Source organism: Calliphora vicina, chromosome 3 (genome assembly GCF_958450345.1).
Source record: "Calliphora vicina chromosome 3, idCalVici1.1, whole genome shotgun sequence".
In the NCBI taxonomy this organism is placed as follows: Eukaryota; Metazoa; Arthropoda; class Insecta; order Diptera; family Calliphoridae; genus Calliphora; species Calliphora vicina.
In genome coordinates this window covers 25,066,501-25,087,689 of record NC_088782.1, presented here as the reverse complement: position 1 = coordinate 25,087,689, position 21,189 = coordinate 25,066,501, and the positions used below count along the sequence as shown (strand labels likewise).

The following is a 21,189-nucleotide window of genomic DNA, read 5'->3' as shown; positions in this document are numbered from 1 at the left end:
TGCAACTATCTAAGAATAGTACACACACCTGTAACAGCTTGCAGCATACTGTTGAAGTAGAATAGACAAATCAAAACCACTTTAAATAATGCTTTTCTGGAAAATAGGCAGCTGTTTTAGAACAGATTTCTTTAAATTTTGTTCAAGTTTTTTTTTTCTTAAAAAACAAACTGTAGACACTTGCTGTTTCTTCTAATACATTACAAGAATAACAAGTGGTTGGTTGCAGCATTATCTTTTTTTAAAAAAAATATGTAGCTTCAAAACTAATCGAAAATTATTCTTTATTGTCTTCTCCAGAGCACACGCCACGACAATAACACAATGGCCCTTTTTAACAGCTGTCTTTGCTAAACCAAATATACTTTATATTCCGTATTGTATTGCATTTGTATCTTACAAAACCTTAAATGTATCTTCTATAACTAAATACTTATTCTTATTCATTTTTTTATTTAAAGGTTACTCGTACGTATCCATGTTTAAACATTATTCTTTTTTATATTTCTTTATTTCCCTAAACGAGGCACACAGACGGCGGTATTTTGTAAGAACCATTTTACTTGCACAGTCGGTCGTCAATTCTACATTTCTTTTTTTTTACTTTTTACAAAAACACTTTTTAAGACTTGTGTTATGGTTAAAGGGCAGCTGTTTTTAATTCTTTCAAAATTGTTGTAGTTTTTTTTTTCATTTCATTTCTTTTCTTTTTTATTTATTCCTCCTTTAATTAATAATCATTTCCTTAGTTGTTCTTTGTGTTTTTTTCATGTTCCTTTCTTTACAAAATTTCTTTCTGGAGTTTGAGTGATTGTTTTGATTTATGTGCGTGTGTGTGGGAGAGTATTTTCCACTCAATTTATGCAATTGTTGAGTTTGAGTGTATTTTTCTGTAATTTTTACCTGATATTTTTCATTTGTCTATAATTTTTACCTGTTTGGTATTTTTTTTGATAGTCATAAAAAGGTGTTAAATCCATAAATCATAAAATAATAATAATTTTTGTTCTTAATGTTTTGAACATTTTGATTGACAATTTATGGGTTTTTCTCTTATTTTAATATTCCAATTCAAACAATTATTTTAGAAAGGAAATGACTTTAAAATTGAAAAGTTATGAATCATAAAATTTGGAAGCAAACGATTTTAATTTAAAAAAATAATAGCAAATAAAGGAAACGTTTAAAAGAAAATTAATAATGCGGTTTATGTTTAAGAAAGCTACTGAAACATGATTTATTCTGAAATGATTTATATCGAAAAATTTCTTTATCATGAGATAATGATCCCAAAATACATTAATATGTTTGGAATCATTATCTAAAGTCAAAAATAGTCCTCGGTTGTGGTTCATTTACAAAATTTTGCACATTTCTTAACACCTGTTGACACTAACATCTCTCCCAATGATTTCCAAATTTGAATAATAATATTATAGAAAATATTAGATATTAATAACGCAGTGATTGATATAATAATTTAAAATGTTTTAGGAAAGTTACTAAACAATCATTTATTCTTGTGTTAATCAAATATCGAACACATTTTCAACATCATGTCATTGTTGAAAAATCGTTTTTATAATTACTATTTAAAATATGAAAAATTATCGGTTATGATTTGGTATTCAATGGCACCATTGAATTCCAAATTTGTTGATATGTACATGTTCCTGTATTTTAACTTATTTCTTATTTTTGTTAATGGCTCTTCTCTCTACATATATTCTTCGACAAATAACTACAACATTTGCCATTCATTTTAATTCAGTTATAGGCCAAAGTTGGTGGCGTGAGGCTAAACATAAATCGTAATCTTATTACAATCTCTGATTCGGTCCGATTTTAATGAACACTAGACCCAATGTTATACGTTAACACAATCATCAGCTTTGTAATCAAACAGTCTTGATGTTCTGGTCATCAGTGTTCAGTTTGTTGTCCTTTGATCTAAACACATATTGGTGCCATGAGACTAAACATGAATCGTGATCTTATTATAATTTCTGATTGAGGTCAAGCAAGACTCAATGTTGTATGCTAACACAGTCATCCCGGTGCTCAGGTCATGTGAACTCTCATGACCTGAGCTAATTTGAAGTGTCGAAAAATACATTATGGAGTATCAGTTTTTTTTAAACGGCGTAAAATATACTTCGGTCCATCTGATCTTTTAACTAATACCGGACCTGTGCTATAAAGTCTATGTTACATATTATAGACTGCATCATTCACCATTCTTCGTCCCATAAGATATTGTCCTAGATTCAAAACATTGCACTACATGATAACCTCTCTTGTAAAGGGATATTTCTTTAAAGGTTTTTTTCCACAGACCACGAGTGTCTGGTGTCATACTTTCATTTCATTATACCCTTCACCTTCGTGAGAAGGGTATATATAGGTTTGTCATTCCGTTTGTAATTTCCACAATATAATTTTCCGACCCTATAAAGTATATATATTCCGAATCCTAATAGATAACGGAGTCGATTAAGCCATGTCCGTCTTTCTGTCAATTCGGGATCCAAATCAATTTAAAATCAGCAAAATCGGTCCACAAATGGCTGAGATATGAGGAAAAAACCAGGACAACCTCGATTTTTGACCGATATCTGGTTTACTATGTCATTAATATAGACAATATGGATATCTAATGATAAATATTTCAAAGACCTCTGCAACGGCGTATACGTAGACCATAGTAAGTTGGACCTACAATGGTTAAAATCCGGAAAAATATGTATTAACCCGAATTTTTTTCACCGAAAAAAAAATTTCAAAAACAAAATTTTTTTTTTTAAATTTAAAAAAAATAATTAAAGTTTAAAAAATTTAAAATAACAATTCGAAAAAAAATTTCCAAAAAATTAAAAAAAAACAACTTTGAAAAAAAAAATTTTTACCTAAAAATACTTAAAATTTTTACTTGTTTTTATTCAGAATTGTTTGACAATTCATCATCGTACAACTCACACCGCAACCACGTCTCCAAATTATTCAGCTGAATTACGGAAATTTGCATTCTCAGAGAAATATGATCAAAATATTGTTTGCCAAATCACCAAAACATCACTATTACTGCAAGTGTATGTGCAGTTGTACATTCCTATTGCAATAGCATATCCTCCCGTCTAATCCCATACTCATCAATTAAAGCTCTTTGATCATACTTCCTCGAAAAGATGAGGCCCAATAACAATTCCGGCGTAAATGTTGCGCCACTCAGTTACTTTGATTGGATGTAAATGGTACGTGGATCAGAGATCTGCGCCGAAGGGCTATAAGCCAGCTGAACTAGCCCCCCAGATAAATTGTAAAAGTTCCCCCGAAAATAGTTCATCTTAAGTCAACTTTTTAGTATAAGTTTCTGAGTAATTTCATGAAATTTTCACCGTAGCCGAGGCGGTGGAATTTGTTCGGCATATTTCTCTGACTCTAATTCTCTCTCAGTGGCTCAGAATCTCAAATATTGAATATGAAAATGAGCTTAATTGTAAATTTCAACCAAAAAAAATCACCGAATTCTATATCCCAATAATGGAGAGTTAAATAGATTTATTTACAAGAGAACTTATACAACTGAAGATTGCTGAGTAAGCCTGTAGGTATAAAAGTTCTGTCAGCAAATAGTTTAAATTACTTTTTCAAAGTATTCCTTGAGTTATAACATATAAATGAACTTGAGCCGGAATAATAAATTTAAATTAAAACAATCATCTGAAAACATAATCGCGAATATTCCTCGTTCATGAAGAGTTTGACAGTTGATAATTATTCCATTGGTAAGAACAAATTTCCGATAGACTTTTTTAACAGCGAATAAAGACAAGGCACAATTTAGAGACGAATTTTGAGAGCTCACTTTATATAACACAAATGTTACCTTGCATTATTCTTCAATTCATAATTCCAAATTAATCGTTCTACTACACGCAGAGAAAAAATATAATTGGGCATGGTTACTGTAACCATTTATATAGTGTTACAAGTTTTTTAACTATATTATAGTCACAGTAACCATTTATATGACAATCATGTAAATGGTTACTGTGACTATAATATAGTTAAAAAACTTGTAACAATATTGAAATGGTTACAGTAACCATGCCCAACTATATTTTTTCTCTGCGTGTATAAGGTCTCATGTTCGTATGGAAGGAACTTTGGTATGGATTTGTTTTATCTTAAAAGATCGATACAATCAGCTGTTGATTAGTTTCGGATTTTTAGATAGATTTCCGTAACATTAACTATCGCAATGAGGACATAATTTTCAGGTCCTTATTTTGACAAGGTAACCCAATGAAATCAATCTATTGCAAAATAAGCATATTTTCAATTTCACTTAAATTTACATAGCGTTCTTGCATACCGATGTTGTAAACACGATATCATGCGGAGATTTTAAATCCCTATATACCAAAACAAATTTATAGTTGTCAAAGAGAGAAAAACATGTTTTCTCTCTTATTTTAACAATGCTATAAAAATCATTTTTAAATTGCTCCACTTTACATTTAACTGAAACAGGGGCATGATCAGAATTTGCCCACGACTTAAGTATTAATTTCAATGTTATTGTTGACGGAGTTATTTCCTCAAAGACATTTAAAAAAAAACATGACAAAACTCTATAAACGACTGTCAAATCTTGTAAATTATTTATGCTCTTAAAGATTTTATTTGATATGTACAATAACATTAATATGTATTTCATATGTTTAACATTTTAACAACAGAAATAAATCACAATCATAAACGAATCTGTCTGTCTTAACTATACTATCATAAGAATCAGATCAATTTCTAATGAACTTGATGGTGTGAACATCAAACACAAAACTCCCTAAGGAATGTTGGGAGTTTCTATTTCACCCCTTTACTTTTACAAACAATAAAAATAAATGAATTATAAATAAATGCATCTGTATAATATAATCAGTTCTACCACCACCCAACAAATAAAAAACTATTAATGCAGCATAAGTAATCCTATTGGATTTATAACATAATGCTTGAAATATGCAACAAATGCCACAAAAACTTGCATGCCACTTTATACTACTAAAAATCCACTAGCATTTTTTTTAGTTTGTCCCTATAGCTCTCTTAGTTTTACGCGCTCTTAAGCTTTTTTTTAAACTAAAACAGCTGTGTTCAAAAGATTTTTTAAATTAAAGAAATTTATACACAGATTTTTTATTTTAGATTTGTTAGTGAAACCATCCATACTTGTTTTGTTTTTGTTCTATCCGAGATTGTTTGATAAATTACTAGATTCTTTTTTCACTGAAACAATGAACAAAAAGGAGTCTTTGCCGTCTGTTGTATGGAGTAAATTTGAAATGACAGTTGTGTCAGTGAAGTAATGAAAATATATGAAACACACACACACAATCACGGTCCGTTGTCAGTTTGAAGTGTGAGAGGTTATTTAAGCAGAAGTTTAAGGAATGAATTCATAAAGAAACTTTTTAAAGCAAAATATTTCAAGGAATTTTCATTGTAGAAATATTTAGTTAAATTTAAACATGCCTATATTAAAAAAATATTTCTTTGCTTCAGTTGTTAAATGATCTAAACTTTACTGTAGTTTAATTTTTGGTTCTACTCTTTTTGAATAAGAATTGTGCCAAACTCAATGATAAATATCGCAATAAATACTTGTTTTGCATGCAAATTATCTGCACTTAAGTTATTTGTATATTTTAAGTGACTTACACCAAAAACAAAATATTTAACAATAAATCTTTTGTTGATAAATTTAGTTCAAAAAGTAATATTCAAGGTAGTCTTTAGTTAGAAAAAAATCAGCTTAATTTTCATATATTTTTTCGACTGAATACTACAAAACATTCCTTGTGCTAAAATCTTATTATTGATGTATGACTTAAAAATGTTGGATTTACAATGTTTTTTTTTGCTTCGAAAATGTTGAATTTTGTACCAACGAATCGTCATATGCAGGAAGTTTTGCTTTCCTTTTTCAATTTGAAAAAAGAGCTGTATACCGATTTCTCACAAAAGCTTATGGTGAATGTATTCCATCGGTTTCAATGTGCTAGAGATGGTTTGTTCGGTTCAGAAGTGGTGATTTTGATACAGCAGACGAAGATCGCCCAGGCCAGTCAAAAAAGTTTGAAGACCAAGAATTGGAGGCATTAATCCATGAAGATTATTGTAAAACTCAACAAGAGCTTGCGAAATCATTGGCTGCAATCAGGAAAATTGGGTCCCATACGAATTGAAACCGAGAGACCTTGAACGACGATTTTGCATGTCCTAAATGATGCTTGAACGCTATAAAAGAAAATTATTTTTGCACCAATTCATTACTTGCGATGGAAAATGGATACATTACAATAATTCGAAGTGTAAGAGATCGTATGTGAATCTCGGCCAACCAGCCGAATCGACACTAAAGCCAAATATCCATGGCGCTAAGGTAATTCTCTGTATTTGGTGGGAGCAAAAGAGTCGTATCTAGTATGAGCTGCTGAAATCTGACCAGATCATCACAGGGAACCTGTACCGAACGCAACAGATTGAAACAGTAATATTCCATCATGACAACGCACGGCCACTTGTTACAATACCTGTCAAAAAGTATTTAGAATAAAGTGGTTGGGAAATTTTGCCCTACCCACTTTATAATCCAAACCGTGTCCCGGTCGACTATTAATTGTTACGATCGATGCAGAATGCTTCACTTTAGGACAGAGTTTCCGATATTGGCTTGATTTGTTCATGGCCTTAAAAGATGAGTAGTTCTCATCCACCTTTCTCATAACCCTTTCCGTCCCCGCCTGTGTTTACCTACCAAATGTGTAGGTAAATTTAACGTAGAGTAACTTCGGGTATTGTGGACTATGCGTCTAATGTGGACCAGTGTCTTTTTTCAGAAACTATTGAAGGTATGATAAAACTGATTTGTCGTACATTTTACAATTTGTTTGAAACAACAATTACACATTTGCTTTCATGAGTTATTAATATGTTGACTTTTTATTCTTGTATTGAAATTAATGCGACAGCTCAACATTTTTTTCGGCTCAAGTAAGAAACAAAATTTGGTACAGTTACTTGGTAGAATTTAATGTTTGGTTGTTTTATATAGTTAAAGTGGACACGTAGTTTTGCATATATTTGGTAAGAATTTAAGCACATTTAGATTATTAGGTAAAAATAACTTTTTACCACTGTAACCCAAGTTCGTGTAATGTGGACCACTTAAATTACTTGATTATGTACCCAATAAGCATTTTTACTGGAATTCAAGTTGAAAGCAAGTGTAATTCAAGCCTTGAATTATAGTCAAGCAATTGAATTACAGTTGTATTACACTTTATTTCAATAGCATTCTCCAGTAAAAAGGAAACATAAATTTAAGCCATATGTTTTTTGTTTGAAAAATAAATAAATTTTCAAATATTTTTCATGTCTAAAGTATAATTACATTTGCATTCAAGTCAAATTCCAACAAAATGTTCAAGTGCTTGAATTTTTGGGGCTTTGGTGCTTACTGGGGTACTACTGGTAAATATTACCCGACAATAACTATGTACTTTGTAAGCAATCTATCTAAGCCACTAACGCGACTTTTTAGTTTGTATTAATAAAAATATATTGAAATTAAATTTTTTAATCATTCATGATTAGCTGGTTCATGAATTTTATGTATTAAATACTAGTCCACATTAGCCTCATATAGTGGTCCATATTACCCTCCAATTTTTTTAATGCTGATTTTTGGGTTCCTTACAATATTTTCACATAAATTGTTTATCCTTTAACCCGGCAATTCCCAGTGTCACCTACAGGTGACAAAGATTAACGGTAGTTTTAAACATAGAAACAGATATCACTGATAAATATTGATATTATTTATATACAGATAAGATCCTGTTTTATATCAGATTTTATTTTGGCAACGCTAGAATTTTATTAACTAGGGGATTTTTAAAAATCTTTAAGCAGTGTTTTTGATTTTAACATACTGGTGTGTGTCTTATGATAAATAAGTTGTTATAAAAATGCCAAACGGTTAAGTATCACAATAATTTTTTTTAATAAATACTGCTAGATATTCAGGCTAACAATATCAGCAAGTATTTTCAGAAAATTATTTTTTCTCTGCCCAGTGTCACCTATTGGTGACCCCGCTATAATATCGCAACTAGCTACATTTTTTTTTATTTTAAACTTATTTATAGTGTAAACTAGACGTATATTTACTATTTTTAATAAAAACAAACTGTTTCTCCCTTTGGCGAGGGTATGGGAATTGCCGGGTTAACGGAAAAAATATTCAACTGCAAAAACCATTAGAGAATACATTAGCTAATTTATTGCTTCACAACTCTTTTAATATCCATATATATTGTGGCCAAAATTTAGAAAAAACAAAACGGTAGTCCACATTACCCGAAGTTACTCTATTTTGTAGAGACATTTATAAATTTTGTACGGTTTTTTCTTACTGTTTTTCTTCCGTTTGTAATTTCTACATTTTTCATTTCCGAAACTATAAAGTATATATATTCTGGATCCTTATAGATAGCGGAGTCTATTAAGCCATGCCCGTCTGTCTATATGTCGGTCTGTCTGTTGAAATCAACTTTCCGAAGCCCCCAAATAACTTACATACACGATTCATACATCAATATCTCCGGAATTCTTTCGGCTCGGTTGCTATTTAAAATCGACAAAATCAAGCCACAAATGGCTGAGATATGGAAAAAACCAGATCAACCTCGATTTTTTACCTATTTTTTATCTATATCTGGATTACTAAGTCATTAATATAAACAATATGGATATCTTATGATAGATATTTCAAAGACCTTTGCAACGACGTATATAAGACCATAGTAAGTTGAAAATCGGGGAAAAAATATTTTTTTTTTACCAAAAGTTTTTTTCTAATTATTAAAATAAAAAATTTAAAAAACAAAAAAGAAAATTTTAAATTTAAAAAAACAATTCGAAAAAATTTTTTTTCCAAAAAATGAAAAAACAACTTTGGAATAATAAATAAAATAAATAAATTTAATTTAAATAAATTTTGTTTACCTAAAAATATTTAAAATTTGTATTTTGAAGTATAATTTGGTGAAGGGTATATACGATTAGCACAGCCGAATATAGCTCTCTTACTTGTTTCTTTTTCATTTTGTGTACGAGTCCAAGAAATGTGATCCTTATGAAAGTTAGAGTTTATAGTAGAGTTTAACAAACGTACTAAAACCATGCCTTCTTTCTCATATTACAGTTGTAAATTAACTTTATTATCAAGGATAGTTTAGGATTAATATCATTGATAAGTGCTATTGAATTAAAAGATTCTATCATATAAAAGGAATCAATGAGATATTAGAAATGTGCCTAACAGTTAACCTGGGCTCTATTTGGGGCTACCGACAGGTCAGTCAGTGATTTTGGGTTAAAAGTTAATACTGTTTGCACCCAAGAGTTCCAATTTTTGCTGATACATATATTATTTTTTAAGTCCAATCTAACAGAAACTTGTCTGTGAAGCGAAAAAATATTACTTTGTTTGGTATAATAAACATTAATCTATCTATCAAGCTCCTAATCCAAAATATAGGGTGTCTCAAAATTCATGTAGGATTTTAATTTGTGCAGAAAAGAACAGTTTTTTTTTTTAAACAAATCTTTTGGCTTGTCTGCAGAGACTTCCAGAATTTTTGACATCCTCAGACTGATAATCCAGCAGTTAGTAAAAAAATTAGCAGTTCACGAGAGAACACATTTTCATTGTTGAATAATATTTTAAAATAATGTAAGTATTGACGGCCACAGTTTTTGAATAATACCAAGCGATGAAAACTGTATTCTCTATTTAATTTAAATCTTGCTTAGATTTTCAAACATTTGAATCGCTCTCATGTATTTACAAATTCTCTTATCTGGCAGCACTAGTCAATCATTTGCATTAACATAAAATATTAATAGACCTTGATCTGACCCCTCATTCAGCAAACGTGCCAATTATTTTTAAACGATTTGACTTGTTTGTGCATTTTAAAGTAACTCTCTCGTACTTAGCAAATACAAGCACACAGCCATTAAACGATTGCCAATTGTGTGAGTAGTTTACTCTTCGTAAAATCAAGCATTAACTGTAAAAATAAACGAACGAACGAACTCTTTGCTAATTCTGTTATAACTAGAACGAGTATGAAATTGTTTATGTGTGGATGAATGTATGAATAGTATGCATGCATTATTTTATGCCTGTTGGTAATGTTTTTTTTTCATTGTTATTATTATTTCTTATTGTTGTTGTATTAACCGACAGTTTGTCATTACTTTACCTACCCTAACTTTATGCTTCATATTTATATTTTTAACCATCAAGAGTGTATTTGTATTTAGATTAAAAGAGAGTGAAACAAATAAAATTTTTACACTCAAAATGAGTATATTTGTTGCTAGTGTGTGTCTGTGTTTTGTATTGTTTTTCATTAAAATTGTATGTGCATTACAACAACTCAGAGTACCGAGGCATATAGTAGGCATATGTTTAATATCTGTTGTGTGTAGTTTAGTACAACACAGGCATATTTTTATTTCTGAAGGGTCTTTCAATTTTCGTTTCTTTATTTTCTCAAAACCCATGCACAACACACACACACACAAAAGCCCCATACTCAGACAAATGGTGTGATATAGAAACAAAACATATTTTTTGAAAAAAAAAACTCCTATAGCTGTTTATATGACAAAAATATAAATTTTTGTTAGTCGGATTTTAAACGTCTACTCGAACGTTTCGTATGAATGGATTATTTATAAACAAATCGTTAAACGATTTTTAAACGAACGCGCGCGTAAAAACCGAAACTGCAAAGAAAAATCACAAAACAAACGAAAATGTCATATAAAAGAAAATTGCATTCGAAATTGGATAAATCAGCAATAGCACACAAAGCAGTTTATTTTGTGCAAATTTAATAGATTTTTTTTATTTTAATATTAAAGTGTTGTTAAATTTTTGTTTAATATCTTAAAGTGATAAAATTTAATACAACCTTTATTTGTGTTTATGTTTTTCATTGTTTATTTAATTGCAATACGTTGAATTTTTACGTTACAACTTTAAGCGCAATTTTATTATGGTATCATATCGGGAGCGTGATACACAACGACGTCAAGCTTTATGTTTAAATAAAAATAAAACCAGTAAAAGCAATTTAAACGGTCAAATTTTAAATACCAGCCATAAAAGTGAAAATAATTTATTAGAACAACAACTAGAACAGCTAGAGCAACCTAGTAAAATAATTTCAAATTCATTGTCTTACTGTGTGTCCTCCTCCATTTTGTTGACACATAAAATGTTAAATCGTAAAGGTTCTTATACAGTTACACCAACAAAAATGTTAACTGCCACCATAACATCACCAGCATTGCCATCATCATCATCATCATTAAGAACATTAACAACATCCTCTGTTCAACAAACAATTTCATGCACTACAAAATCAGCAACATCGTCATCAGCTGCCGCAAGTTTAACCATGACCAGAAAACGTTGTTTATTGTTGGCGAAATCTGCATCTGCTGCCTCTACTTTACAACAGCGACGTCAAAGGTACAAATAATATTCCCTTTTCCCCACTCAACTCAACATTATCATCCACCTTTTACTCAGTGGGAGCCTACAAACAGCCGATTTTTTGTTTTCATTCATTCGCTCATAATTGGATACGTGTTTTTTAAAAGCCATTGTGGCTTAAATTCTATCAATGATCAAAAATTTATTTAACGATATATATCGTCATGTTCATTTATTAAATCAATGAATATTATTTTTTTTTAATTAGTTTACTACATTATCAAGTGTTGAGGGATAATTGAAGCCAAATGATAATGTGTAAAAGAATGGAATAATATTAATAAATAAAATCATGGATAATTTAAATTTTAACCTTCAAATGTTTTGAAAAAAGTGTTATTTAAAAAAGTAATAATAAATTTAAAGAAACAATTAAAAAATAAACAAAAAAGGTTGTTAATTAAAAATATTTTTAAACAACTGATCAAATAAAGAAGTTAACAAAAAAATATTTATTAAAAATATAAAAGATAATAATGAACATATTGCAATTTATTTGTTTTCTCGATTTCCCGGAAATAATAACTTGCTATTGCATGAAAAAAACTTGAGATAACTGAATCGTAAATTCCAACTAAAATTATCCAATTTATATGTATATTTATCACGAACACTGATAGGGAATGAACCTGCAACTCCCTCATTGAAAGTTCGGAATTCTTCCAAAACTAAAACGAACTTTAAACTCGGTTTTAATTTAGCTTAAACCAGAAATACACAAAATTTTACATTTACTTCGATTTCTTTTACTCTCCAGAATCAAATTTCCGTTTTTTCAAATTGTTCCAACCACACAATTTTGATACTACCTGGAGAATCGTGGACCTTTTTAGCCATGAATGAAATTTATATCTTTATTTACCTAGACAAAGGTCTGGTTTTAAAGCACGGTTGTGCCATTTTAACTTAGTTTTAATAAGAAACTAGTGTTATGTGGGTTGGTTCCTAGTTTTTTAAAAGACTAATAATTGAAATCTATATCGCCATTTGATTATGGTTCTTTTTTTGGGTATGATATGTCAGGTGTCCTTTAGAATACACCCTAGGCAACCATGAAAATAATGAAACAGCGCATTAATTGGCTAGACAGCCCCTTATTATGCTGGATCCGCTACCGTATTGTTGCCTAAACTTGTGAATAGTCTTTTCAACAATAAAGACCTGTAGGCTCAATACTAATTCGGAAATTGGAAAATTTTCTTATGATAGACATTTGGGATTCGCAACATTATTGTTACATAAACTGTTGAATAGTCTCATCAACAATAAAGACCTGTAGGCTCAATACTAAATCGCAAATTGGCGAATTTCCCAATTATAGAATTTTGGGTTTCAAACCTATTGATCTTTTAGGTTTGAAACTGTTGAATAGTCCCATCAATAATAAGGAACTATAGGCTCAAGATCAAATTTAAACATTTTCTTATGAGATCAGGATTTAATAGTTTTGATCTGCGATCATTACTGGGGGTTTCTTCGATCGCTACTGATTCAACTATCCCTTGTGGAGAAGTAGTCAAACTTTACTTTGTGCTGCTTGACTTGAAGCAGAAGAACGGTACATATTCTATATAAAATTATTTCATTGTGTCATAAGAAAAGTTGTGGAACTTTTGAGTTCATGAACTTTTGAGATCATCAAATTATCGGCAATAACATGTGATATTTCATGTTCCCATGAAATATTAATTTCCCTTGAAGGGAAAATAGTGATATTCCCATGAACTTTTCATTCACAATAGTTGAGTTTGTTCGTAACAGAATTTCATCTAAAAATTTCACAACCTGGGGAATTTTTTGCACGTGAACAAAGTTGTTGAACGAAAAATGGGAACATATTGATTCGCGATAGGGGTGATTGACTTTTATAAGGTGAAAGTCACACAGAGTCTTGAAAAGGCTTGAAAGCTAATGTGGCAAAAAAAAAGTTGTTGAGACCTATCGGTCGAATGACCAGAAGAACCGAAGAAACAGTCGAAAATTAATCTGCTTTTAACTTTTGTTGGTTTTTTTTCGCTTTGAAAGTTTTGTACATTCATTTGAAGTTCACTTTCGTGTTTATATGCATAGATCCAGAATTCATTTGATAGACATTTTGTTCGTGTAGACCAAGTGATGAGTTTTATGATCATGCAAAAGGTTTTCCAATAAGGGCGAATTGAGGTCCACATTTCAATGACACTGCTGAATTTGAGTGATGAACTGGGTTATGAGGGCATCGGTATCGACTTATAGACCTGAGATTTCAGAAAACCTTAAATCCGAGAGCTCCAAATTTCAATGACTGCTGAATTCGAGCGATGAACTGGTTTATGTTAACTATGAGGGCATCGGTCGGTAATGACTTATTAGTAATGACTTATAGAGCTGTGATTTCTGGAAAGACCACAACAAAAAGCCTTGCGTAAATTCCACGATCTTGGTGGCCAATTCAAGATGGTGTTCAATGGTGGTGTTCGCTGTGTGTCTATTATGCCGTTCAATTCGAGAGAAAAGAATAATAACCTCGGCGTAAAGTCCTCTAAAGAACACCCATTTGGTAATACATTCTTATCATTTGGACGTATTGCTCATTACTGAAACTTGACTTGGCGATTTGGGTCCAAAAATGACTGAATATTAATCAAGCGATTTGATGGACGCTGCCAAACTATATTTGCCGTCACAGACTTTTAATATCGGCCCAAACTTATTGGAAACCCCTTTAGTTAAAGCACTTTCATAGAACATTCCTTTAGACGAGATACTTATTTTAGTGATAGTCAAGTTTTATGGTATCCATCGAAAATATTTTTACTGCCAATTCATGAAAAGTCTTAGGATGATCTTTGAAATATCAATTCACTTACAACATCTATATTTTGGGTATAACAACCGATTTTGGACTTCGTTAGAGAAATTTTTCCTGTAAGGAACAACGACCACGATTATATTCGAAAAAACAGCGAAACGCAGTGGCTCGGTATTGTCGAATAGTGGCAGTAGTTGATTAACATATGCAAGGTTTGCAGGGGTAGTGTGCAATGAAGTATGATTTCCCCTTATATTTATCACACAACTTTTTTAAGGGTAAATTCTTTAATGAGTTAGTTTTGGAATACGAAACTTTCAAATTAAATAGTTTGTTCGACATCGGCCTAATCTTTGATTTCTAAAATATGATTTTATAACTATTTTATTAAAAATTATCTGTATTAACTTCTTTAATGACGTTCTATCAGGATTTTGGCCTAAATTTTTAAAATTCTCCTACATAACCATAATATGTAGTGAATTTGTAGAATTTTTATTTCAGCCATTAAATTTCTTTTTTCCAGCTGGCGCATTTTCTTTTACAATCGTTTATGAAAAGAATCCGTTAAACAATAAAATAGAAATATTCTTTCTTTCTGTGTAACTTGTATTAACATAAATATTTCCTGTTTGGTTTTTTTTTTTTGAAACAAATCTTTAAGATCGCAAAACCATACAGTAAAAACAAAAGAATTCATCATGCAATCAGGTTTTTTTTATACGAATACATTTCATAACCTAAATCTACTTTTGGAAATCTTTCACCTGTCAATCTAAGCAAATGATACAAAAATATCTACATCTAATACATCCTTCATGCTCTAGGCCTAATCATATTGAATTTTGAACAAACAAGAAAAATCGATATTTTCTTTTTTGAAATTTTCAAATGCTTAGAAATCTTTATCTACAAATAAATTCTTAAAGTAGGCTTAAAAATCTCTTCAAATAAATGTAGTTTCATTAGATATCCAACAACAGCAGCAACAAAAAAAGGTAATGTGTGAGGAAAATTGTAAAAGGAAACCCAACTGTTACAGTTACGTTAGTAATTACTGCAGTAAAGAAATAATGCTGAAGAAAAATGTAAAAAGATTAAAATTTGTTGTTAAGGATTTTCCCAGAATTTGTTGGATTTCTTAAAAAATAAGAGTTTAAAACAGGACAATAAGAATTCAAGCAGTGAAACGAACATTATTTTTCCTTGAATCCTTAAACAGATATTAAATGCTGGGAGGTCTTCTTGTTTTTGCAGAAACTACACTTATCTCTCTTGCACGAATTTCTCTCGAATTTTCACACCATCAATCAAGCCTGCGATTCTTGCCTATCATTTAAACATTTAACTCCTTTACAAATAAATTACGGAAAAATAAGCAAAAGGTTTTATTTTATACTTAAATATTTCATTGTTTCTATTATCGCAAAACAAATATTAGTTTTTTTTGTTGAAATTTAAGCTGTTTTCTAAACAATTTAAAAGTTTATGACCCGTCATAAAATTTAATGGTTTAAAAATATTTCCTTTTCTACCTTTTCAACACCGAATTTACCTGTTAAAATTACTCAATTCTGTACGCGTGTTTCAACATAATTTTACACAATATTATGTAAATAAAATAAACAATTTTTGTTCAAGTTTTTGAAATTATTTTTAACCGTTTTTTTCAATTGTGCAAAAAATTTACTTTGTTTTACTTATTTCCTAGAATAAGAAAATTTCAGTTTTACACTAATTACTCTTTTTTAATCCTTGTACCTGTTTTTTTTCTCTCTCTTTATTTTCCAGATACACACGTACAACGACAACAAATGACGGTATTAGTGTCATTGGCATACGTAATGGTTTTCCAACAAATTTGGTAAGTGAATTTTCTGTTGTTTCTAATGAATTTAATGGAATTTGTTGCTAGCTTCTTTTATTTTTAAAATGAACATAAATTTTATCTTTGGAACATTTACCAAATGAATGTATGCATTCATTCATTCATTCATTCAATTTTCATTGATCTAAACTGAAATTGAATTACTCTGTCCAATTAAAAATGTATTTGACTTTCTTTACGTTTATGTGTCCCATAAAGTAAGGGGGGTATTAAATTCAAATGGTTTAAATTGAAGTATTAGCTAGAAACATAAACAAAAAATACAATTAGAGATAATGAAACTAAATTTTTTAGATTTGAATTCAAGGGAATATTAAATGAAATTTGAAAGGATATTTTAAATAAAAATAGTTTGGCTCATCTCTCAAAAATCAGAATTTAAAATGTATCCTAGTTGGGGTTCTATAAGCAGATACAAACGGATTTTTAGTAGAAATTGTCTCTGCAATAGATTACTGTCCGGTTGAGAAAAATAACTACTTTTAAAAGTAAAATGTTTAAATAAATTATTAAACACACTACACTATTGATTACTTGGGGACTCTAAAGTGACAATCCAGAATCGTATTTTGAAAAACAATAATTGTATCTAACTCGATTGTTTTTTAGTGTAATTTGTTTAATAAAATTGTTTATTGTGTAGCGTAAACAGAAAAAAATTATACCCACTACACGATTGATTACTTAGAGATTCTAAAGTGACAATTGAATCTGTTTTAAATTTACCACAATGGGAGCAGAAAAAGTGTTTCCAAAACATATAAAAAATAGTGTTGGATCTCTATTAAGAGTATTTTGAATAATAATAATTTTTTATTTCTTCTACCCCAAATATTTTATAAAACTTCAGTTTTTTATACCCTTCACCTTCGTGAGAAGGGTATATATAAGTTTGTCATTCCGTTTGTAATTTCTACATTTTTCATTTTCGACCCTATAAAGTATATATATTCTGGATCCTTATAAATAGCGGAGTCGATTAAGCCATGTCCGCCTGTCTGTTGAAATCAATTTTCTGAAGACCCCTGATATCTTCGGGATCCAAATCAGACATGCTTTCGAGTACTTTGCTATTTAAAATCAGCAAAATCGATGGCACAAATGGCTGAGATATGAGGAAAAAACCAGGACAACCTCGATTTTTGACCTATTTTTGACTGTATATCTGGATTACTAAGTCATTAATATAGACAATATGGATATTTCAAAGACCTTTGTAACCATAAGACCATAGTAAGTTGGACCTACAATGGGTCAAAATCGGAAAAAATATTTTTTAACCCAAATTTTTTTTTCACCAAAAAAATTATTTTAAATTTAAAAAAAAAAATATTTTAAATTTAAAAAAAAAAAATTTTAAATTTAAAATATTTAAAAAAAAATCAATTTGAAAATTTTTTTTTCCAAAAAATTAAAAAACTGCAAAAAAAATAAATTTTGTTCACCTAAAAATATTTAAAATTTTTATTTTGAAGTATAATTTGGTGAAGAGAGCCGAATATAGCTCTCTTACTTGTTTCATTTCGCTATATTGATTTTGGAAAGATGTGAGTAGATCCTTGTCCGAAATTTTCCATTAAAAGCAAAAATAAAGTAATAATTAAAAAAAGAGAAGCTCGGTGGCCTATATCGGTTAAAAACTATAGATTTTTCCATTAAACTATTTTTTTTAATGGAGACAGTATTGAAATATAAAGTTTTCTTTGTATTTCCAACTTCAATATTTCAGACTAATGTCCAGTTTTAGTCTACATATTTAACACACAAATAGTTTTTCTATTTTAAATATCAGTTGAGTGTTTCAGTCTTAAATTCAAGTGTCCCAATGATATGGCAACATCATGAAATTTCAAAATATGTAGAATTGATAATTTTCAACAAAAGGTAAACAAACAACAGCTTTTATGGCAGAAAAATTTAAAAACAATGAAATAAATAAGAAAAATAATTTAAAAACGGACTCCAAACAGAAGGCATAATAAATTAAAAAGGACACCCTTTTATTTTATTTTATTTTTTCTAAATAAAAATATCCACACAGAGAAAAAAGATTCGTAGTAGTAACCGAATTGGTTTCCAATCGAATGATTCTGCCTAGAGACCGATTTTTACAGTTTTGGCTACAATATTTTAGAAGTGGTAACAAAAGTTTGGTTACTTCAACCGAAATTCTTCTTTATCAACAGATTTTCTGTTGCTAGAACCGAAAATTCTATGTTGCTATTACGAATCTGTTTTCTGTGTGCATAGAAGTTCTAATGTTAGCGCCTTAATAATTCAAAATTTCAAATTGTATTAGAAAAGTAAATTTTGTTTTTCAGAGAAAACTATTTTGGTTGTGATAACCGAATTTTTCTGTTGTGGCGTTCTATTTTGTATTCAGACCCTACTGCGTTCATTTGTTTTTAATAAATTTTGTCTGTTTTAATTAAAGAGAGAAATGAACCAGCAAAGAACTGCGATATGGAGCGTTTCTATGAAGTGCATCTATCACTTCAACTTGATATTTTCATTGAAAGGGGTCAATTGAAAGATCTCAGATCTAATATGAATTCACTTGTTCAGTTAATACATTTTAACCAGTTAAACCAGCACAAAACAGATCATGCCACATTAGGATTGTGATTTTGGATCACAGTCTCCAATTTGTTTCGCTTTTGATCTTTTTCTCTTACAGTCGTGTTGTGAACATCTCAAAAGTCTATCTGATTCGGTGCGTTTGAGTGCCGACCACTGATTTAAGCCATGTACGTGATATATTCAACCATTTGTGGCACTAAATAACAAAAAAATTAATTTTTTTTAGCAGTAACCACAAATTTCCTGCAAGTTATTTATAAGTTTGAAGTCGGTAAGGAAAAATATCAAAATAAGCAGATTTACGAATTAATATGTTCTTGATAATTTCAAAAATTACTTTAAAAAATATGTATATCCAACAATTCAAGGAAATTCATTAATTTACCTGATAAAGTTTTGTGCTAATCCAAAAATTGTCTGGTTTCAACAAGTATTCTGACATTTTTCAAATTTTCTCTCTCTCTCTGTCCTTACAAGTATTAAACATATTTTTAAACTAAACAAATTTTATAGTATTTTAAACAGAAAATTTCTCTACTTTTACCAGTGTGGATTATTAATGAGTTTTCTGAACTCTAAAAGTCAATGTTTATTTATTCGATTTTTGTTTCTGTTTCTTTCACTTCCAAAAAAAAAATTAAAAATAACAAAACTGTCGACGACAAGAGTACATGTACTAAATTAAACAGAAAAAAAACCGAAAGAAAATAAGTTGTAACAAAAACAAAAACGGATATATTTAAACATGTGACGTCTGGTGTTTAACTTTCCGCCATTCAATAGATGTTTATCTATTTTTATATCCGTTGATTATTTTACATTATTTATACAATATGCATTTGCAGTATGTGGCATTAAGAATTTTTTCCTCTTCTTTAGTTACTTCTTCTGTATACCTTCTTTCACCACTATCACTAAAATAGAAACATTTTGTTGATTTTACAAAAAAAAAAATAAGAAATAAACATTACACTTGCGTTTTTTTTAATTTTTGGTTAATTTTGATATTGGTTGATGATATTTACATTGTTTGAGTGTTAAAAGGATTTCTTACTTAAGCCTTTGGGTTTAGATATTGACATAAGATGTGTTTAATAGACAACATGTGGCAAGGATATTTAGTTTTTTGTTAGATTTCTGTCTGACATCAATTTAGTTAAAAGGATTTAGAACCTATACAGGCATTTTAAAAATAAAATAAAATTTTATTATCTTGTATAGACAAGTTTTTAAACCAAAGAAAGAAGGTTTAAAAGGGTTCAAAATATAGTATTGTAAGAATTTTAAATATAAATTTGAACAAAAAAATAAAAAAACTAATACATTTTTAATACAATTTTAAAGATTTAATAAAATATTTATAAAATTAATTTTTAAAGGGAAGTCTGTAATCAAAACCTATAATTATCAACATACATTTTTGCAACATTTTACTAACTTGTATATAAGTCAGTACACGGCTCTCATAGCTACCAGGGACAGACCGCGATCGGGTGTTCAGATGTACACACCACGAGCGAGAGCGAAACTCAATATAATTATAAAAAGAGAAACAAATTGGAGATAATAAAAAAAAACTGCTAAGCCTTTTAGCTTGTCTGCATATAAACCTAGAGCCTTTGGAGGGAATCGAACCCGCAACCCACACTATTGTCTTGTCTATCGGGGGACCCTAATCTGACGTCTGCTTTTTGAGCCAACCACTGATTTAAATTCAACCACAAACTGTTATTTGGTAAAATTTGTATCTGAGAATTTTTTATATTAAAACCTATAGTTAGATCTTACATTAGATTTAGTTTTTATTATTAAGGGATATAAAAGTAACATGGTTTTTCAGCTATACTTAATTTAATCTAAACTTTACTTTCAAAATCTTTACAACAACAGCAACATCATTGAGTATGTTGTTGTTGTCAAGCTGTCATCACATACTCGTTTTAATAAATTCCAATTAAGACCTACTATATGCATTTCCACCAGCCATTTCCACATATATACAAACTCTCACACTCATATATATCTTCAGCAACCCCCGCTTATTTTGATGCGTTCCCATCATTAGTCTAGCAAGACACGCCTGCAACATATGGTTGCAACTTTTCGACATGTTCTACATGACAACAAGCAATCAAAAAACCTAAAATGAAACAACAGAAATCATACATACAGACAGACATATATACTTTCTAATGACAAAAAGGATAAAATAACACAATACTTGTATATTTTTTTTGTTGTGTTTGATGGGGGTACCAAGAAAAAAAAAAGCCAGCAAAAACATCC

General features: G+C 29.8%; 1 protein-coding gene across 2 annotated transcripts in view; it reads left to right on the top strand.

Annotated features, from left to right (window-relative positions):
* The window catches only part of LOC135953277 (uncharacterized), a 176,947-nt gene that overhangs the window by 138,467 nt on the left and 17,291 nt on the right, over positions 1-21,189 (top strand). Inside the window, exons 1-2 of one of the 2 annotated variants that reach the window (XM_065503094.1) lie at positions 11,071-11,620; positions 16,227-16,299. In XM_065503094.1, the coding sequence (XP_065359166.1) occupies positions 11,142-11,620; positions 16,227-16,299 (552 nt within the window). In that variant the 5' untranslated portion in view covers positions 11,071-11,141. Of the gene's footprint in view, positions 1-11,070; positions 11,621-16,226; positions 16,300-21,189 lie in introns of those variants that run through there. The other variant, XM_065503093.1, reaches the window with a different exon arrangement.